General features: G+C 40.9%; 1 protein-coding gene across 1 annotated transcript; it reads right to left on the bottom strand.

Annotated features, from left to right (window-relative positions):
- Positions 1–5,954: 5,954 nt before the first annotated feature.
- LOC146978949 (lactose-binding lectin l-2-like) lies at positions 5,955–6,407 on the bottom strand. The gene has a single exon (XM_085790242.1). The coding sequence runs from the start codon at positions 6,369–6,371 to the stop codon at positions 5,955–5,957; it is 417 nt and encodes a 138-aa protein (XP_085646368.1). The 5' UTR covers positions 6,372–6,407.
- Between the last annotated feature and the right edge of the window lie 9,432 nt (positions 6,408–15,839).

Here is a 15,839-nt window from a genome sequence, read left to right as displayed (position 1 = left end):
TTCAACATCCCAAAACTCCACAGCGCTTTTGTAGACAAGTTGTGACCTGCACAACCACCACGCTATGAGATAATGACGGAACGAAACGAAACGGAGCCGTTTTCGAGGTAAATACAGGGTAAATACGGAGACTGCTTGCTGGAAAACTGTCCCTGAACGCAACGCGCATCAGCGGTTTTGTATGAATTTACCTCGAAAACGGCTCCGTTTCGTATCGTTCCGTCATTATCTCATAGCGTGGTGGTTGTGCAGCTCACAACTTGTCTACAAAAGGGCTGTGGAGTTTTGGGATTTTGTATTTGATGAGTTTGATGAGGGAAACCAAGAAATTCCTTTAGCCTCCATAGCGTAGCTCTGAGCAGCCAGCTGCTGCGCTCCGCCGTTCTAAAAACAGCTTGCACCGACAATTAAAGGTAATGAACCTACTGCTATGACTATAGCGATTATGGCAATGGGCCAATTTGCCAAAATGTTGAACTATCCCTTTAACAGGCAATGGCTGTAAATGATTTCAAATTGTTGCTACAACTGTACTTGAAAAAAAACAATTGATTTGAGTGGTCTCTGGTTGCTGTTTTGGGTGGGACAATGCTTTATATCCAGCCTGCTGAGGAGAAGTGTGCGAAAAGTGGCCTGGCAAACAAATTTCACTTGAAACTGATAAGGTTGATAACTCCGTAAAAAAACAGATCTACAATAAAAATTGTGATTTATAATACACATTGTGATTCCCCCCATTGGATAGAATGCAAAATTCTTGCTAAGCTTACTTATTTTTAATTTAAATGCATTTTTTGTGGGTGGCTCAATTTACCTTAAAGCTCCAGTTGGTAAGTTGACGAAAGTGAAAGTAAACTCCGCGACTTGGTCGGAAATTTCAAGACAATACTCCGTCAGGTCCCTTTATGAACCTCTGCCAAGCGCCCCACACACACACAGACACACACAAAGTAGCCATGAACGCACCCACAGAGAAAAAAAAAAAAAAAAAAAAGATGTACCGTATCCATAGCACGACGTGTAGGAGCGGCGATTGGCTGCTCCTCCTGCTCCCTCTACCTGACTGGTGGAGAATCGTCGGGCGCGGTGGATTTTGGCAAATACGATTACAGGCTGTAGGTGGAGCCAGAGGAGTTGGATTTTGTCCTAAATTACTCATTTAATGTCTGACCATCAGAATATAGTGACAATTCCAGCAAATATGACTGAATAATTGTTACCAACTGAAGCTTTAATGCATCATGGTAAATTGAGCCATGCATTTCAGCTAAAATGGGCCACATACAAAACACAGTCTCACACTGAAGTTACACAGAAATTGAGGGTGCAAAACATGTTCAAAGTTAGATATATATCCAAGGTTGGTCAGTACCACTCATGGTGCCATTAGCACTGTGGGGGAAAAAATGGCATCTATAATGCCACACACACACATACACACACAGTAAAAGAGCCTATAACATAGTCAGTTAACAAAGAGCATAGCAACAACATGATCGTGTAATTTTAAAATGCATTTTAAGATTAAAAGATGTCTTCAACCTCTTATGTATTCACTGTTAATGTTAAGTTTAGTGTTGTAGTTTAGTAGTAGTGTCAATTAATTATTAAAATTTAAATGATTTCTGCTAAAATTACTGTGTTGTTCTCTCTTGGCCCAATTTAACTGAACGGCTGGCCCATTTTACCTGAACCTTCATCGTACCTCGAGAGGGAACATCCCGATACTTTAACTCTCATAATTCCAAAATAATTATACTTTTTAATTTTTTTTTCACACAGAAACATTTAAGAGACCTATGTCGATTTTTAAAAATATCAATGGATTTCATGCATAGCGTTTTTGATGGTCTTATTAATCGTTTACCAAAAAGTGGCCCATTTTACCTGACTTCACCCTACTTGAAGACTCTTTAATGCTTTTACTTTTTGACCCTTTTCCATCACTGCTTTTTTTCTTCTTTTTATGTGACAGAGAACCAGGATGTCTGCAGTCAGGTACCTGTTAACACCATGTTCTCTTTGTTCAGGCAAGCAGAAAAAAAAATAAAAAAGACTGATTGTTTCTGTCTGTGTGGAGCCTGGTGAATAACTTCAGTGTCTTCAAGCTCTTTCAGTGTTTATTATTATCCTAACATAAAATTTCACAGATGCCTGCTAGTTCAATCATACTGATTATTTACACAGACTTAGGTGATGTCACGGTGTTGATCACAGAGCACCTGATATATTACAATCATCACTAGTTTATTCATTTCATTTCATCTTATTTTTTTCAGATTCTGATGTTGTGCAGAAGAAAAGATGAGCGTCATACGTCTTCAGCAACAGAAATCACCGTAGTCAAAAAGTTGCACAGCTCTGTGTGGCATTAAATGAAATTATTTAGCTTGTTCCTCTTCTTACTGCTACTGATATCAAGGCAAGGCTGGTTGTGCAATATGATCACTGTGCTCTGAAGTGTTTGAAGTGTCTGGATTTAATGATGTGCACAGGTGTAGCTGTATCTGAGGATGTCCCACATTGAGTCACTGACAGCAACGTGTCTGTGCAAATCTCACGCGATTTGCGGAGCCATGAACTGGGCAAATCGCGCGAGATTTGCACAGACACAGGCAAAGCAGTGAACTGAGACACTGGGAGCTTCTGGTACAAACAAGCTTAAAACCTATACTTATTAAATTTTTTTCCGGAACAATTTCTCATGTTGGGGCTTCAATACAAGAGGGACATTACAGACGAGCAGTATGGAGGTATTTGGATGTTTTTTTGGTGTGTCTTTTTGGAAGAAGAAAAGTGAGGCCCATTCGCAACCGTCATATGGACATGCAGTGCTGCACGGAGCCCCGCTGTAACTCAGAGAAGGCTGAGAGAAGTTTCAGAGTCCTCCGTGCCTTCTCCTTAGTCGACATGAGGGTGAGTAGATAATGAGTGAAATTTGAATTTTGGGTGAACTATCCCTTTAATGAGCTCTGGCCTGAGGCTCAGAGGTTACCACGGCAATTTGAGGTGGTTGCCAGTGACGATAGCCCCCCAGGCTGAGGGAGAGAATCATGTGCCCTTGTCTCCTATGTTGCGCGTCCTGGCCTTCTTCTCTCTGTCGGCTCCTCCTCCTGTGTGGATGCCACACACACCTGAGCGCTGTTTCCACTCAGTGGAGGGGAGGGAGTATTTAGAGGGTCACACACACCCACACGATCACGGCGGGAGGAGGTTTTCTTTTGTTTTCCGTTCTGCGTTTCGTTCCAAGCGTTTTTTTTTTCATTTCTCCTTTATTTATTCAGGGAAGGTCAATTGAGAGCGAGCTCTCTTTTTCAATGACGCCCTGATTACAAAAACGCAATTATACAATACAAGGTCATGATTCACAATTACATACAGGTTGTAAAACATTCGATAATAAGTTTTTAAAACTATCTAAGGAAATAAGATGATCCAGTTTAAGACAATTTTGTAGGTTATTCCACTTTTGGGGGGCATAAAACTGAAAGGCAGTCTTCCCCAATTCTGTCCTGATACTGGGAATTTGTAAAACCAAGGCGTCCTGTGAACGAGTGTGCAAGTTACAAATTCTAAGTGAGATTAAGCTAGTAAGATAAACAGGTAATATTTCAAGTAAAGCTTTGTAAATAAAAACCATGCAATGTTGTTCCCTCCTTACACTAAAGGATGGCCAGCCAACCTTATTATAAAGAACACAGTGATGGGTTCGGAGCACATCTCCAGTAATAAAACGAAGAGAGGAGTGATAAAGTGCATCCAGGGGTTTCAATGTAGAGAGAGCAGCATGCATGTAAATGTAAATGTATTTTCCCCCTTCATGTGGTAGTGTACCGCTGGGCTTTGTCATTTTAGTTTGGGGTGTAGGTAACCGGTGGTCCTGTTTTCGGTTTGAGCCTTTGTTTCTTTTGCTTTGGGGCCGTAACACAGACACACACACCAAAACACACAGGTAACATACATGCGCGCATATGCACGCACTCCTCTCCCACACTCCCACACACACTGACACATACAGGTAACATCATGTGATTAAATAGATACACACACACACACACACACACACACACACACACACACACACACACACACAGCTTCTCCATATCAGAGCTCAGTGAAAGATGATCATGTGTCTGATCAGCTCTGTCTTGACCTTAAGGTCGTGGGTTTGATTCCCATGTTGACAGAGATGTTATGCCCAGCAGTAGCCCCTTGTGGCCCAATCAAAATTTCCCAGAGGAAATTTTCAAGTTGTATATATTATATTACATATTCATTTATGTTAGCATTTAAACAAATACTGCCTCCACTAAGGAAAAGTCAAAAGCATTAGTCAAAAGCATTCATAATCGTAAGCCACTGATGAGCCACTGGAGGTAGCTAAATGCAAGTGACCAAATTTATGTTGGAATGTTTGACAAAATGGTTTTAACTGAACTTCTTTGTAGGTAGAGCAGCACAGACACAGTGTCTATCCATTGAAACCTGGATTAAGTCTTTGGGCCCTAGTTTCTTAGACCAGGTGAAGTCTAACATCAGCGCAGCTTCGCCACGGCAACGGGGTGTGGCCCAGGTCCATTTCGCAAGATTGGTGGGCCGCGCAGTCAGACTTAGACCAGCGCAGCCCCTCCCCTCGTCCCTCCCACCGGCGCAAATGGCAAAGAGGGAGGAGAGAGGGCGGGAGGGAGACAGGAGGAGGAGAGAAAGGCGTGGAGTGGGTTTGACACAGCCGAGTCAGATCTTCACCAATCAAATGAGCTCCTCTCCTCACCTTTAACTGTGCGGCGGGTGATGCACGCTGCAAGTTTGTCATTTTATACTTGGACATGGACGGAGGAGACAGCGACGCCAGAGGCCGAACCTCTCCCAGGAGGAAACAGCTGTTTTGGTCCGGAGGTCCGAGCTCAGAGTGGCCGAATAATGAGTTTACTAATATACTTAACCAGGATTGATCTGATACACTGAGAACCCCTGCCCAATGTAAGAAACAACAACTAATAAACTAATAAAGAAACTCACATTTATTCAAACCCTATGTAGGCTAAGCAAGATGAGAGGTGTAGGCTCCACTAATCAAAACATAAACAAACATGCGGGATGAAATCAGTGTAAAGGACGCGCTCTCTCTCTCTCTATCTCTCTCTCTCTCTCTCTCTCTGTCTGTCTCTTTTTTTCTCTTTTTTCTCTGTGATAGAGATGCTGAGTATACTGTAGTAGGCTATATACTGACTATCTGATACCGAGGCTGTTGTGGTGGACTAAGAGAGATGAAGATTTGTGTTTTGTTTTTCATTACGGCTGCGTGATGCGGTCGCTCGCATGAATTAATAAGTAAATAAATAAATAAAGCGATCATCACAAGGGCAGAGTGGTATCATCCACCCTCAGTCCTGCTTGGGACATCCACAGCTGCTTTTCAGTGCCAGTTCGTCCCTGCTGTGTTAATTCAGGTGGAGTTTCCTTTACGCACCGACAGCCTTTATCTCTGCTTTGATCTGACGTCAGATGTGATGGGACAATCTATATAGATATAAATTCACGTGTTGATTCCATTAGTTGCATTAAATAGTGGTTATTGTGGATATTTATTGCATTGAAATGTGTCTGGAACTGTGGAGATCTGCCTGTGAGGTCTTGGTGACGTGTGTGCACTGCAGGTCAGTCAGCCAAACTTCCACTGCACCTGCTGCGCTTCGCCCTGCGCTGAGATTAGACCTGGTTGGAGGTGGCGAGCTTTCAGCGCAACCTCGGCGGGACATTTTCGCACAAAACTTCCACTGCACCAAGCTGAATCTGTGATGCCTCCCCCTGCTGCGCGGCCACGCCTATCTCAGCGCAGCACGATCTGCCAATCTTCCAATCTGACTTTGCGCTAGGCTGCACTGGTCGAAACTTGCATTAGACCAGCTGGGTTACCTTGCGCCACCTGCGCTGCGCCAAGAAACTAGGGCCCTCTATGTCAGGTCTGGTGGATTAGCCAGACCAGTGAAATGCACCTGAGCACGACTGTTCATTCTGCCTTTGAAATAATATAGCCTATTAGTCCCATCAGACCACATCCATGACCCTTCCTTCTGTGTGTCACTGAGTCCAATCCAGGTGAGTCCCTGAGCAGGATCAAAGTTCTTGATCAAGGATTTGACGAAATCATCTTCATCCTGACTGTGGATGGACACCAGGTTGGTTCCCTCTGACAAACAGTGGAGCTCTGCATCAGCCCAGGTCATACGTGAGGCAACGTACTGGTAGCAGCGGTCTTTGAAGCTGTACCAGAACATGGGACAGCTTCCACGCTGCAGCTTCACTTCAGGTTCACCTGAAGGAGACTCAGCACCCAGAGCCAGACCAAACAGGAAGAGGAGCAGGATCATGATGGCGTCTCCTTGGAGCAGATCGAGGAGTTGATGTGTTGGTTGGAGTTGATCTGCACCGCTGACAGGCCGCTTTCTTTTATATGCTTTTTCAAGAGGGTGTCTGACATTTTGCTGCGATGTTATTGGTCAAGTATACTTGCCAAAAACTGTCATCTGTGCAGAACCACACGGTATCAGAACATACGATAACATGTTGATACTTGCTCATTTGCTCACCTCAAATGACCTCTATCATAATCTTGCTCAAAGGTTCGTCACAAGAAATTCAAGTAGGTTATGTATGTGAGCAGGTCAGTAGTATTGGAAATGTCAATGTAAGTGTGTCATTCCATAAAGTTAGAGCATTAATCACTAAAAGATTTGGTTTGGACAAAGGCCCAACTGTTTGTGATTATTGGGTTGCCAGCCTCAGGGACTGGACACATTCAGTCAGGTTTCATAGGCTGATCTGGCTTTCCTGTTTATTCAACAAATAAAGGATAGATCTCTACTGGGACTGTGAACACCTGGCTTTGAAGACATCAGGAGGACAGAGTTGGACTATTTAATACAGTATCTATTATATCCATTCCTGTGTGATCTCTTTACTTGTTCAGCACTTAGTCTCACCTCCCTAAAGCTCTGAAATAGCTGGTGAGTGTAGCTCCACGTTAACCAGAATGAAAACAAGAAAACAAAGAGCAGTAAGAACTGTTCTTCATTGGACTTTGGAACATGATCAGAATCATCTTTTGCCAATGCACTGAAATCTTCAGTGGAAAAACCTCAACTAGAGACTAATGTGTCACAGAGGATTTTCATGTATCTCCACGGAATGAATAGTCTAAAGGAATACTGAAGTTAACTGGCTGTGATCTCTATAAGTGGTCTGATATACCTGTCAGCAGGGCCATATTAATACTTTTCTGTACCCTGGGCAACAAGACTCAAGGGCCCACCCCAAAGCAATGATCACAAAGTTGCTGTCATCATCAAGAGCATAATATTTCTATACTAACAAATCAGGCCTCTGCATGAACCAGTACAGAAGTACAATGGCCTCATTATTGACAGATGCACAAATGTTTCACATAGTTTTGTGCAATAGATCTGTCACAGAATTTACAGAGAAATTATTAAATGTTTCAATGTGTGAAGTGAAGAAAATATCGCTGGTCTTGAGCATGCAAACATCATCATAGGGGACACTTAACTTCAAACCAGTGTGTGTGTGTGTGTGTGTGTGTGTGTGTGTGTGTGTGTGTGTGTGTGTAATTGTGCTATAATTTGAAATTCTTGAATATCACCACCATTGCCATAAGCAGGCAATTACTGTGTATGGAAGAAAAGTGAACCATAGGCTACACTGTGGCATGCAATGCAAAGTCAACAATTTATGCTGATGCACTACTATATTCTTCTATTTTATTATCACTTTATGGTGCTGGGCCCCTGGTGGTTAATCAATGGCTTGTCAGTCAATATAACCCATCAGTCAGTCAATCAATCATAAAAGATCCTCCACTGATAGACGCTGCTGCTCCAGCTACATGTGATGTGAACTCTTGTACTCGCTGACAGTGAAGATCATGTCAGTGGTTATAAACTAAATGTGTAATGTCTTTAATTAAGCAAATGGATGATGCAAAAACTGTGTTGATCATATTGATGTTAATAAAACCAAACTTAACCAAAGCTGATGGTTTGTTTTCATTTTATCAACTTTTTCACAGTGGCATAAGTAAATGTATGTGTGAGTGAGATGACAGATGAAGCATAATGAGACAACAGGTTGAAAGGTGGAAGGGTTCAAACATCCACTGCTAGGATGAACAGTCATACAAACAGGAATCTTGGCTCTGCTCAACCTCATTCATAATAAAGAGCTCTCAAAAGATCTGACTGTAAATCTGATGTCAGATATAAAGCCGTTTGCGCTCTGACAAAAAAAAAAAAAAAAATCCAAACCACAAAGAAAGAGGCAAAAAAAGATTCAGGAGTTAAGTACCTGTGTAACACACAACATGAACACAATGAATCCAAAGCAAATACTCTGACTTAACGTCCTGATGTGAGGCCATTAAAGTTTAGATAACTTAGATGCATAAAGGGCAAAGGATAATATCATTTGCCCTTTATTATAACTACTACACCATAGCCTGCAAGGACCCTTAGACATTTTGGTACTATGGAAACTCATGGAAATATATTCTATAATTCTAAACAAGCTCTGTTTCACATATATTAACTTTTCAGAAGAATGGGAGCTTCTTCTGAACTCTGTATTTTGGGTTATGCCCTCCTCCTACGCACCTGCATCTTCAGGTGTGCTGAGACCCCTCACTTACATATATTAACTTTAAAATGTAACTGGATATAAGTGCTGGTTTATCTTTTGTTGTTTTGTTTTGTTGTTTCACCAGCAGGTGTAACCATCGCATCGCACTGAAGTTACATTTCTGGATAAATAATACGTGTTTGACCAGCAGTCCACAGCTGGCTGGTTGTTACTGGACACTGACTTTACTTTCTCTTTCACTCTTACACTGCAGCGATGGTGAGTAGCGGCTTTATTATTACCAGTAAACTCTGTGTTGAAATCCTGCTTTTGTTTCTGTCGTCTGTGTTGTATTTAATTGTTTCATGTATTTTCCCCCTGATGAGGTGAGTGAGCTGATTCTGCTGCACTACAAGCTGTCACTGCTGTAACATGTTTATGACTCTTTAAAATTATTCTCATTTCCAGCAAGGAAGAATTTCTGAGAGATCAAGATCTGAGAGAAAATGCCTTTGACATCATGATGATGATGCTGGATTTGTGTCACAAAACTCCAGGAAGTAAACATTTTGTGGATGAGGTGGGTTGGTGAATTTGAAAAAAAAAAAAAAGAATCTCACATGTAATGTTATGGTAATAAATTAACATGTTGCTAAACAGATACTTCACTGCATCTTCTTCCTGGCATGAGTCAACAACATCCCCTACACCCCAGAGGAAATCATCAGTGACAAGGAGATGTTGGAAAAGCTGAGAGCAAAGTACCCTCGGCCTCTTCAGTTGTACTCCACTCAGCTTCCTCAGAGGAGTCCATTCTCCTGTGTCATGGACATGGTAAGATATTGATCTAATATGGACAATTTAGCACTATAGCACACAAAATCAATTCACAAATGTTTGTGAATGTATGTATGAAATGTTCCCTCACTTCTACATAATCTTCATTTTACAAAAGATTCAGTGAGTGGCAGTTTGCAGCTGTAACATCTTGATAACATGTGTCACTGTTTCCAGGTCGTCCAGCAGAAAGGACAAGAGAATGAAAACCAAATAAAGCAGAGTCTGATGGCTATCCTCAGAGAGCTGAAACCAAAGTTTCTGGTCTCCACCAAGATCTGTGTCTCTCAGCCTCCCAATCTCCCTGTTAGGTACTACAGAGCCTCCATTTCTGCTAATCATTGTGGTAGCTGCTTCCTGTTCACCACTAGATGGCAGCGCATTCATTCATTCAACCCTAATGTGTTTGGACTGTGGTGTGGTCAGGGGTTTGAACCCAGATCCTCCGACTTAAATGCCGGACAGTAAATTACAATAAAAAACATAAGCAAAAGACTAGAGTCAAGACAAAAAATGACCTTAAAACTAGGGATGCACCGATTGTGAAATTCTGGGCCGATGCCGATACCGATGTTTAAAATAACAACTTGGCCGATGGCCGATGCCGATGCCGATGTTTTTTCTTTTTGTTATTTATTCCGTATTTGGTGCCACAGAAACATTAGCCTACTGAACTATTTTAAAAGTCTTTCAGCTCTTCATCATATTATTATTTAATGAGCACAAATTCAGTTAGACAAATTTATGAAACAATTTTTAGTTGACATAACCTTAAAACACTTACAGTGGCCTAGAGTTAGTATTAGAGTTGCTATATGGTAAAAGTAGTTACCAGGAAAAGTAACTATAGCATTATTTTTTTTATATAAAATGCTCAAATATGTCAAATTACTTAGACTTCTCTCCCTGACCCCCTTTATCTGCAGTAACACAGAGACAGAATGATGAAAGGTTTTTTTTTCAAACGGTTGATGAACTAAAACTTTCTGTATACACTGAAAGAGGAACTAATCAGGATTTCTCCTGTGGCTATGCTACATGTTTACCTCAATTAAAAAGCCCCAGAGTAATTGTGATAGTTAACTACATGACTTGTGACTGGTAACGAGTGAGAACGGAGGCTCTCTGCCTTCACCTGGCGTCTCTCTCGTTGCAACATCAGTGTAGTAGTCTACCTGGCCGCCCCCCGTGTCCCAGCTCTGGTCTCTGTGGCACCGCGACACAGACGCGCTGCGTAACGTAATGTTTATGACAGTTACGTAATCCACCGCTCCGTTTATTGATTTCTCGCTGGCGTCGGTGTAAACTGGTGTAAACACAAACACGTGGCCAGGCGGAGGTTAGAGGAAAAAAAAGCGACCAGACGAGTTCCTCTCTAACGGGTGTATACAGGGGATTTAAATGACGAGGGGCGTTCAAGATCCTCCGTTCCTCCGCTCGCCATGACCGCGCTGCACTTAACAAGTGTGTTTATTAAACATGCGCGCAACTCTTTTTTCAAAAATCAATCCGCGGATCACATGTGTGCCGAACTGAAGATATTGATCCGAACAGATATCTTCCCCCCCCAAAAAAGGAAGAAAAAAGAAAGGTTCCTCCCGAGCACAGCGTTCATGCGGCATTTAAACCAACATAAACATCGGCCACTGCCATCGGTGAATGTCATCTTTTTTTGCCGATGGCCGATGGCAGTCAACGAGCCGAACATCGGCCGATGTCGATGTTCAGCCGATGCATCGGTGCATCCCTACTTAAAACATCAGTATAACTAAGAATGACATTAATAAAGGACCATTATAAGATAAAGAACAACATTAAAACCTAAGTAAAAGACTTAATGAAAATATTAGTTGACAACAATGAGTTGACACAAAACATAATAAACAATCAATAGATGTAGATGATAGAGCATTTTGTTGATGATAGCTAATGCTGGGAATCTGGGATATCAATACCTCTTCTAGTGCCATAAGCATAGTATTTCATAGAATTTCATCTTGAACATCCCTGACACTCATCAGAGATCAGAAACAGTTACTATTCAGATAAAAATGTGACAACGGAAATGCAAAGGAACCAAAGGAAAAGATTAGCATCATCACACTGACTCACTCGTCTGCTGCCCTCTAGTGGCCATAAAATATAACAACACATACATACATTCCAGCGGTGCAGCCTCAACCCACAAACATTTTTATTCTCACATGAGCACCTCCACATGGCTGAACAACGTTTTGTTATCTCAGAAATACATAAATCAACTATATGTGCGTGTGTGTGTGTGTGTGTGTGTGTGTGTGTGTGTGTGTGTGTGTGTGTGTGTGTGTATGTGTGTGTATACAAGAATAAAACTCTGAACAAGGCAATATTAGAAACGAGTGGTTAAGATTCCAGTTTATTGTGACATACAACGTGAGCAAACTATAGTGAATAGTAACAATTCTTGAGAAACAGACAACACTCGACCATTGGGAGTTGTGGTAAACAGATCAATTCAAAGGTCAGGCCATTCCTCTTTCCCTTGAATATCCAACCAGAACGAAGACACTTCTAAATCACACATGACATCAATAGGGATGTTACATGGTATTTCACATGACAATGAACAAATTAAACCTTTGTACTTTGCACTGAGACCATCAGACGTGGAACATCTCCAGGGGATCCACATTGTGCTCTGTGGGCCTACAGTACAGTATGCTGATAGGAGGTGTTAAGAAAACACTAAAGATAGAGAAGAGAGAGAGCCATCACATGATCAAATTCAATTATAGGTGATTGATTCAGTTACAAATAATCAAAGGCACAATACAAAGTAGTTTGTTCCAGTCTGGGCGAAACCTCCATTGATTTGATTTGATTTGAAAATCTTTAATGTCCCCGGAGGGCAACTTGGTTTGCAGCAAAAGTTCAGAGTCAGACACACTAAGTTCTCTGAGGCCTAGTCGTCAGAAAATCAACTAACCAGCATCCTAAATCAACACTGGGTATTTCTGAAAGCCTGTGAGTAAGGACAAGAGGCTGCATACAGTTGAAGGCTGATGAAAAATCAGAAAAACATACAGACATACTGTATGTGTGTTTTCCTGCCTTCCAGGTGCCTGACAACTAAATTCAATGTCACCTGCACCCCTTTCCTGGGTTGGTAGGCAAACTGAAGTGGATCGATCACAGTCTGCGTCATAGCAAGCAAGCTCTTGCCCCTCTATTATCTTATTTTGAGAAACTTGCAGTTCTCCCACAAGATTACAAGTTTTAAAAAGGAAAATAACCTATTTGTACTGTCTTGATGTCCACTTTTTCCCTTATTGATTTGTTTTTATTTGCTTCTTATTTTATTTCATTTATTTTTCTTTATCTTTATTTATTTATTTTGTATTACAGTATTATTTTAATCGTGTATATATTTTCATACCTATAACTTTCTTAGTATAACATTTGAGGTGTGCTTCTCACTCACAAGTTTATTTTCATTATTTTATTCATTTATTTAATTTATTTTTTCATATTGGCAGCACGATGGGGATGGGTGGGAGGAAAGAAAATAAGAAAAATGTTGTATGTTGAATATCTGTGATCAATGTTCATTTCTTCAAATAAAAACATGTTTTAAAAAAAAAAAAGCAAGCAAGCTCTTTTTCACTATACGCTCAAAGCTCTTCATCACCACTGAGGTGAGGGCCACAGGACGATAATCATTTCATGGGACCTTTGCCCCACGAACAATAGTGGATTCTTTCCATAATGTGGGAACTTTATTGTTCCAGAGATGAGAGTTTAGTGTAGGCCTATCTGAAAGTACAGCTGTCAAGATGTGTAGTTAATTATTGGATATTCTACCTGTCACTATTATTTTCAATGTTTACTGTTCACAACAATTTTGACTTTTGACTTTAGACATTTTATTGTCCCTCTAGGGTAATCTTCTTCACATGATCATTTACATTTCGTTTCACCAGACACACATTTTTTAACAAACAGTTTGTCTCAAAGAGCATCATAACAACATCCTCTGCCCTACCACGACTGAGGAAAAACTCCCAAGAAACCCCTTAACAGAGATGTGACTATGTGAAGAGCAGTGATGGCAAGTAACAAAGTACAAATACTTCGTTACTGTACTTAAGTAGAATTGTCAGGTACTTTGTACTTTTAGAAGTATTTATTTTTCTGACAACTTTTTACTTTTACTCAGTAAATTTTTAACGCAAATATCGGTACTTTCTACTCCTTACATTTCCCCAAAATGCTCGTTACTTTTTTTTAATATATCAGGGTTTCCATGGCAAAATAAATTTACGGCAAAATAAAATTACAGCTCGACTTGAGCTGAGTTCAAGTGGAAAAGCCAAAAAAACCCAACAAAAAACCCCAAACAAATCTAATAGACGTGTCGAGCCGAGTCGCGCTAGTGGAAAAGGGCCATAAATAATAACCCCCCTAAAGTGTCTCAATCCACAAGATTATTAATTGGGACTACGAGCATGATTTGTGACACCACAGTTTAGAAGCCAGTCCTGGTCCAAAATGTAATGTTCATAAGTGTGATGTGTAAACCTGAAGTGTAGCTACAATACAAATGCCTACGATTGACCATTAGTGAAGTAGCTACATTAGGATACATTTTGTGTCCGGCAGGTAAACTTAGGCTATGTGAACAATTTTTGTTTAAACAATAACATTGATGAAATGGATTCAAGATGAATTATCATGTGGTTATTTGCTTTGCAGTGAATCGTGTAATGGAAATACTTTTTACTTTTGAGTAAATTTCAGAGCCTGTAGCCTACTTTTTACTTTTTGGATCAGTACTTTAACTTTTACTTAAGTCGTTTTTTACACAGGTACTTTTACTTCCACTCAAGTAAAGAATCTGGGTACTTTTGCCATCTCTGGTGAAGACGACAGGCCCTCTTTTACATTGTCATGTTGTTTAAAAGAGACAAAAATACAGCTGCTGTCATAGGTGGGATAGCTTATCAGCCTTCTATCATGTGAGCAGTTTGGGTTGTCATCAATCACGTGATTCTATCGAAAAAAATAAAACGTGGAAAACAGAGTAGACGAAGCTGCAGCGGAAACAGTCGAACATCGCCGACTCACGGTGCGGAGCGTCGTCGTCACTCGGAGCAACACTATTTAACTCTGTGAAGGGTGAGTCTAATGAACAGTGTGTTCTGCCGTCGGTCCGTGAACTCCTCTTGGTTTATCTCTGGTAGAGGCTCTGTAGGAAGCTGTGGTAGGTGATGAAGTGATGCAGTTTACGGAGTTGATCAAGTTAATTCTAACAGCAGCACTAGTCAGATTAAATATTTGACCTTTTTTCCATCATTGATTTGTTTTTTGTTTGTTTTTTTCTAGGTGACCCATTCAGGATGGCTGGAGTCAGGTACTTGTAAAAACCATTTTCTCTTTATTCAGGGAAACAAATAAAAACGGGCACATCAAAACAACATTCACCTGCGAATATTTGGTGGCCCAACAGAACCACTAGCTACTTGTAATAATTAAACCTCATGCAGGAACTTAAATGAATTATGGAAGATCACAAATTGATACTCATCCTTAATGGGTCAGTTTGTCTGAACCAGATAAAAACACAGCTGTTGTGTAAATAATTTGTTTGATATTATGAAGATACCTCACCAGACTTCTTTGTCACCACCACAGAAATTCATATGTTCTCCTCAAACGAAAAGTGTTCTGTAAATGTATGTGGGATTAACTGAAGTTAAAATGGATGTACCTGTATATTTCTCCTGTGAAATAGAAAAGGCCATGATATATCTGGTTGACTGTAAAAAAGAGAATCCACTCAGACTTCGAAGTTATGGAGTTTCCTTGTAGAGGCTGTAACTCATGCTTGACATGCTATAGGCTACTTTTACATCTTGTTCACTGTCTCCACTTTTTTTAATTTTTTTTTTTTTACCTCCTGTCTCTTCCATCCTTCAGTGTGCCTGATCGTCTTCGGGGAGATGGAGCAGAAGGTTGACTACACTTTTTTTTTTTTACCCACACATCATGATACCTCCGTTGCTCATAATTCATTATTTCACATATTTCTCTTCTCATGTTGCAGAAGCAGCTTACGCGAGACTGATGACCAGACAGACAGACGAGATTACTATAAAACTAAAGAAGCCAGCTGGTGCTGTATTGAAGAAAGCAGAGCTTAAAGACACCATGTACAGAGGGAACCATGATGAGGTGAACGCGTGGGGGAAGTTCTTCCTCCCCACTGTAGTAAAGATGGAGGTTTTAGGTGTGGTGGGGGGCACCTTATGTTCATGTGAGCAGCTTGTTGTGATGACCTGTGAGGACAAAAAGGTGTACGCCTACGATGGAGAGGCCCTGCATCTGGTGGCTTC

This window comes from Trachurus japonicus, chromosome 11, assembly GCF_045865225.1.
Source record: "Trachurus japonicus isolate A0001 chromosome 11, Traja_1.0".
In the NCBI taxonomy this organism is placed as follows: domain Eukaryota; kingdom Metazoa; phylum Chordata; class Actinopteri; order Carangiformes; family Carangidae; genus Trachurus; species Trachurus japonicus.
The sequence above is the reverse complement of the archived record's forward strand: the minus strand, read 5'-3'. Positions and strand labels throughout refer to the sequence as shown.

What these genes read in the sequence shown, in the direction of transcription:
- LOC146978949 (XM_085790242.1), bottom strand. Translation starts at nt 6,371, where the DNA reads ATGATCCTGCTCCTCTTCCTGTTTGGTCTGGCTCTGGGTGCTGAGTCT.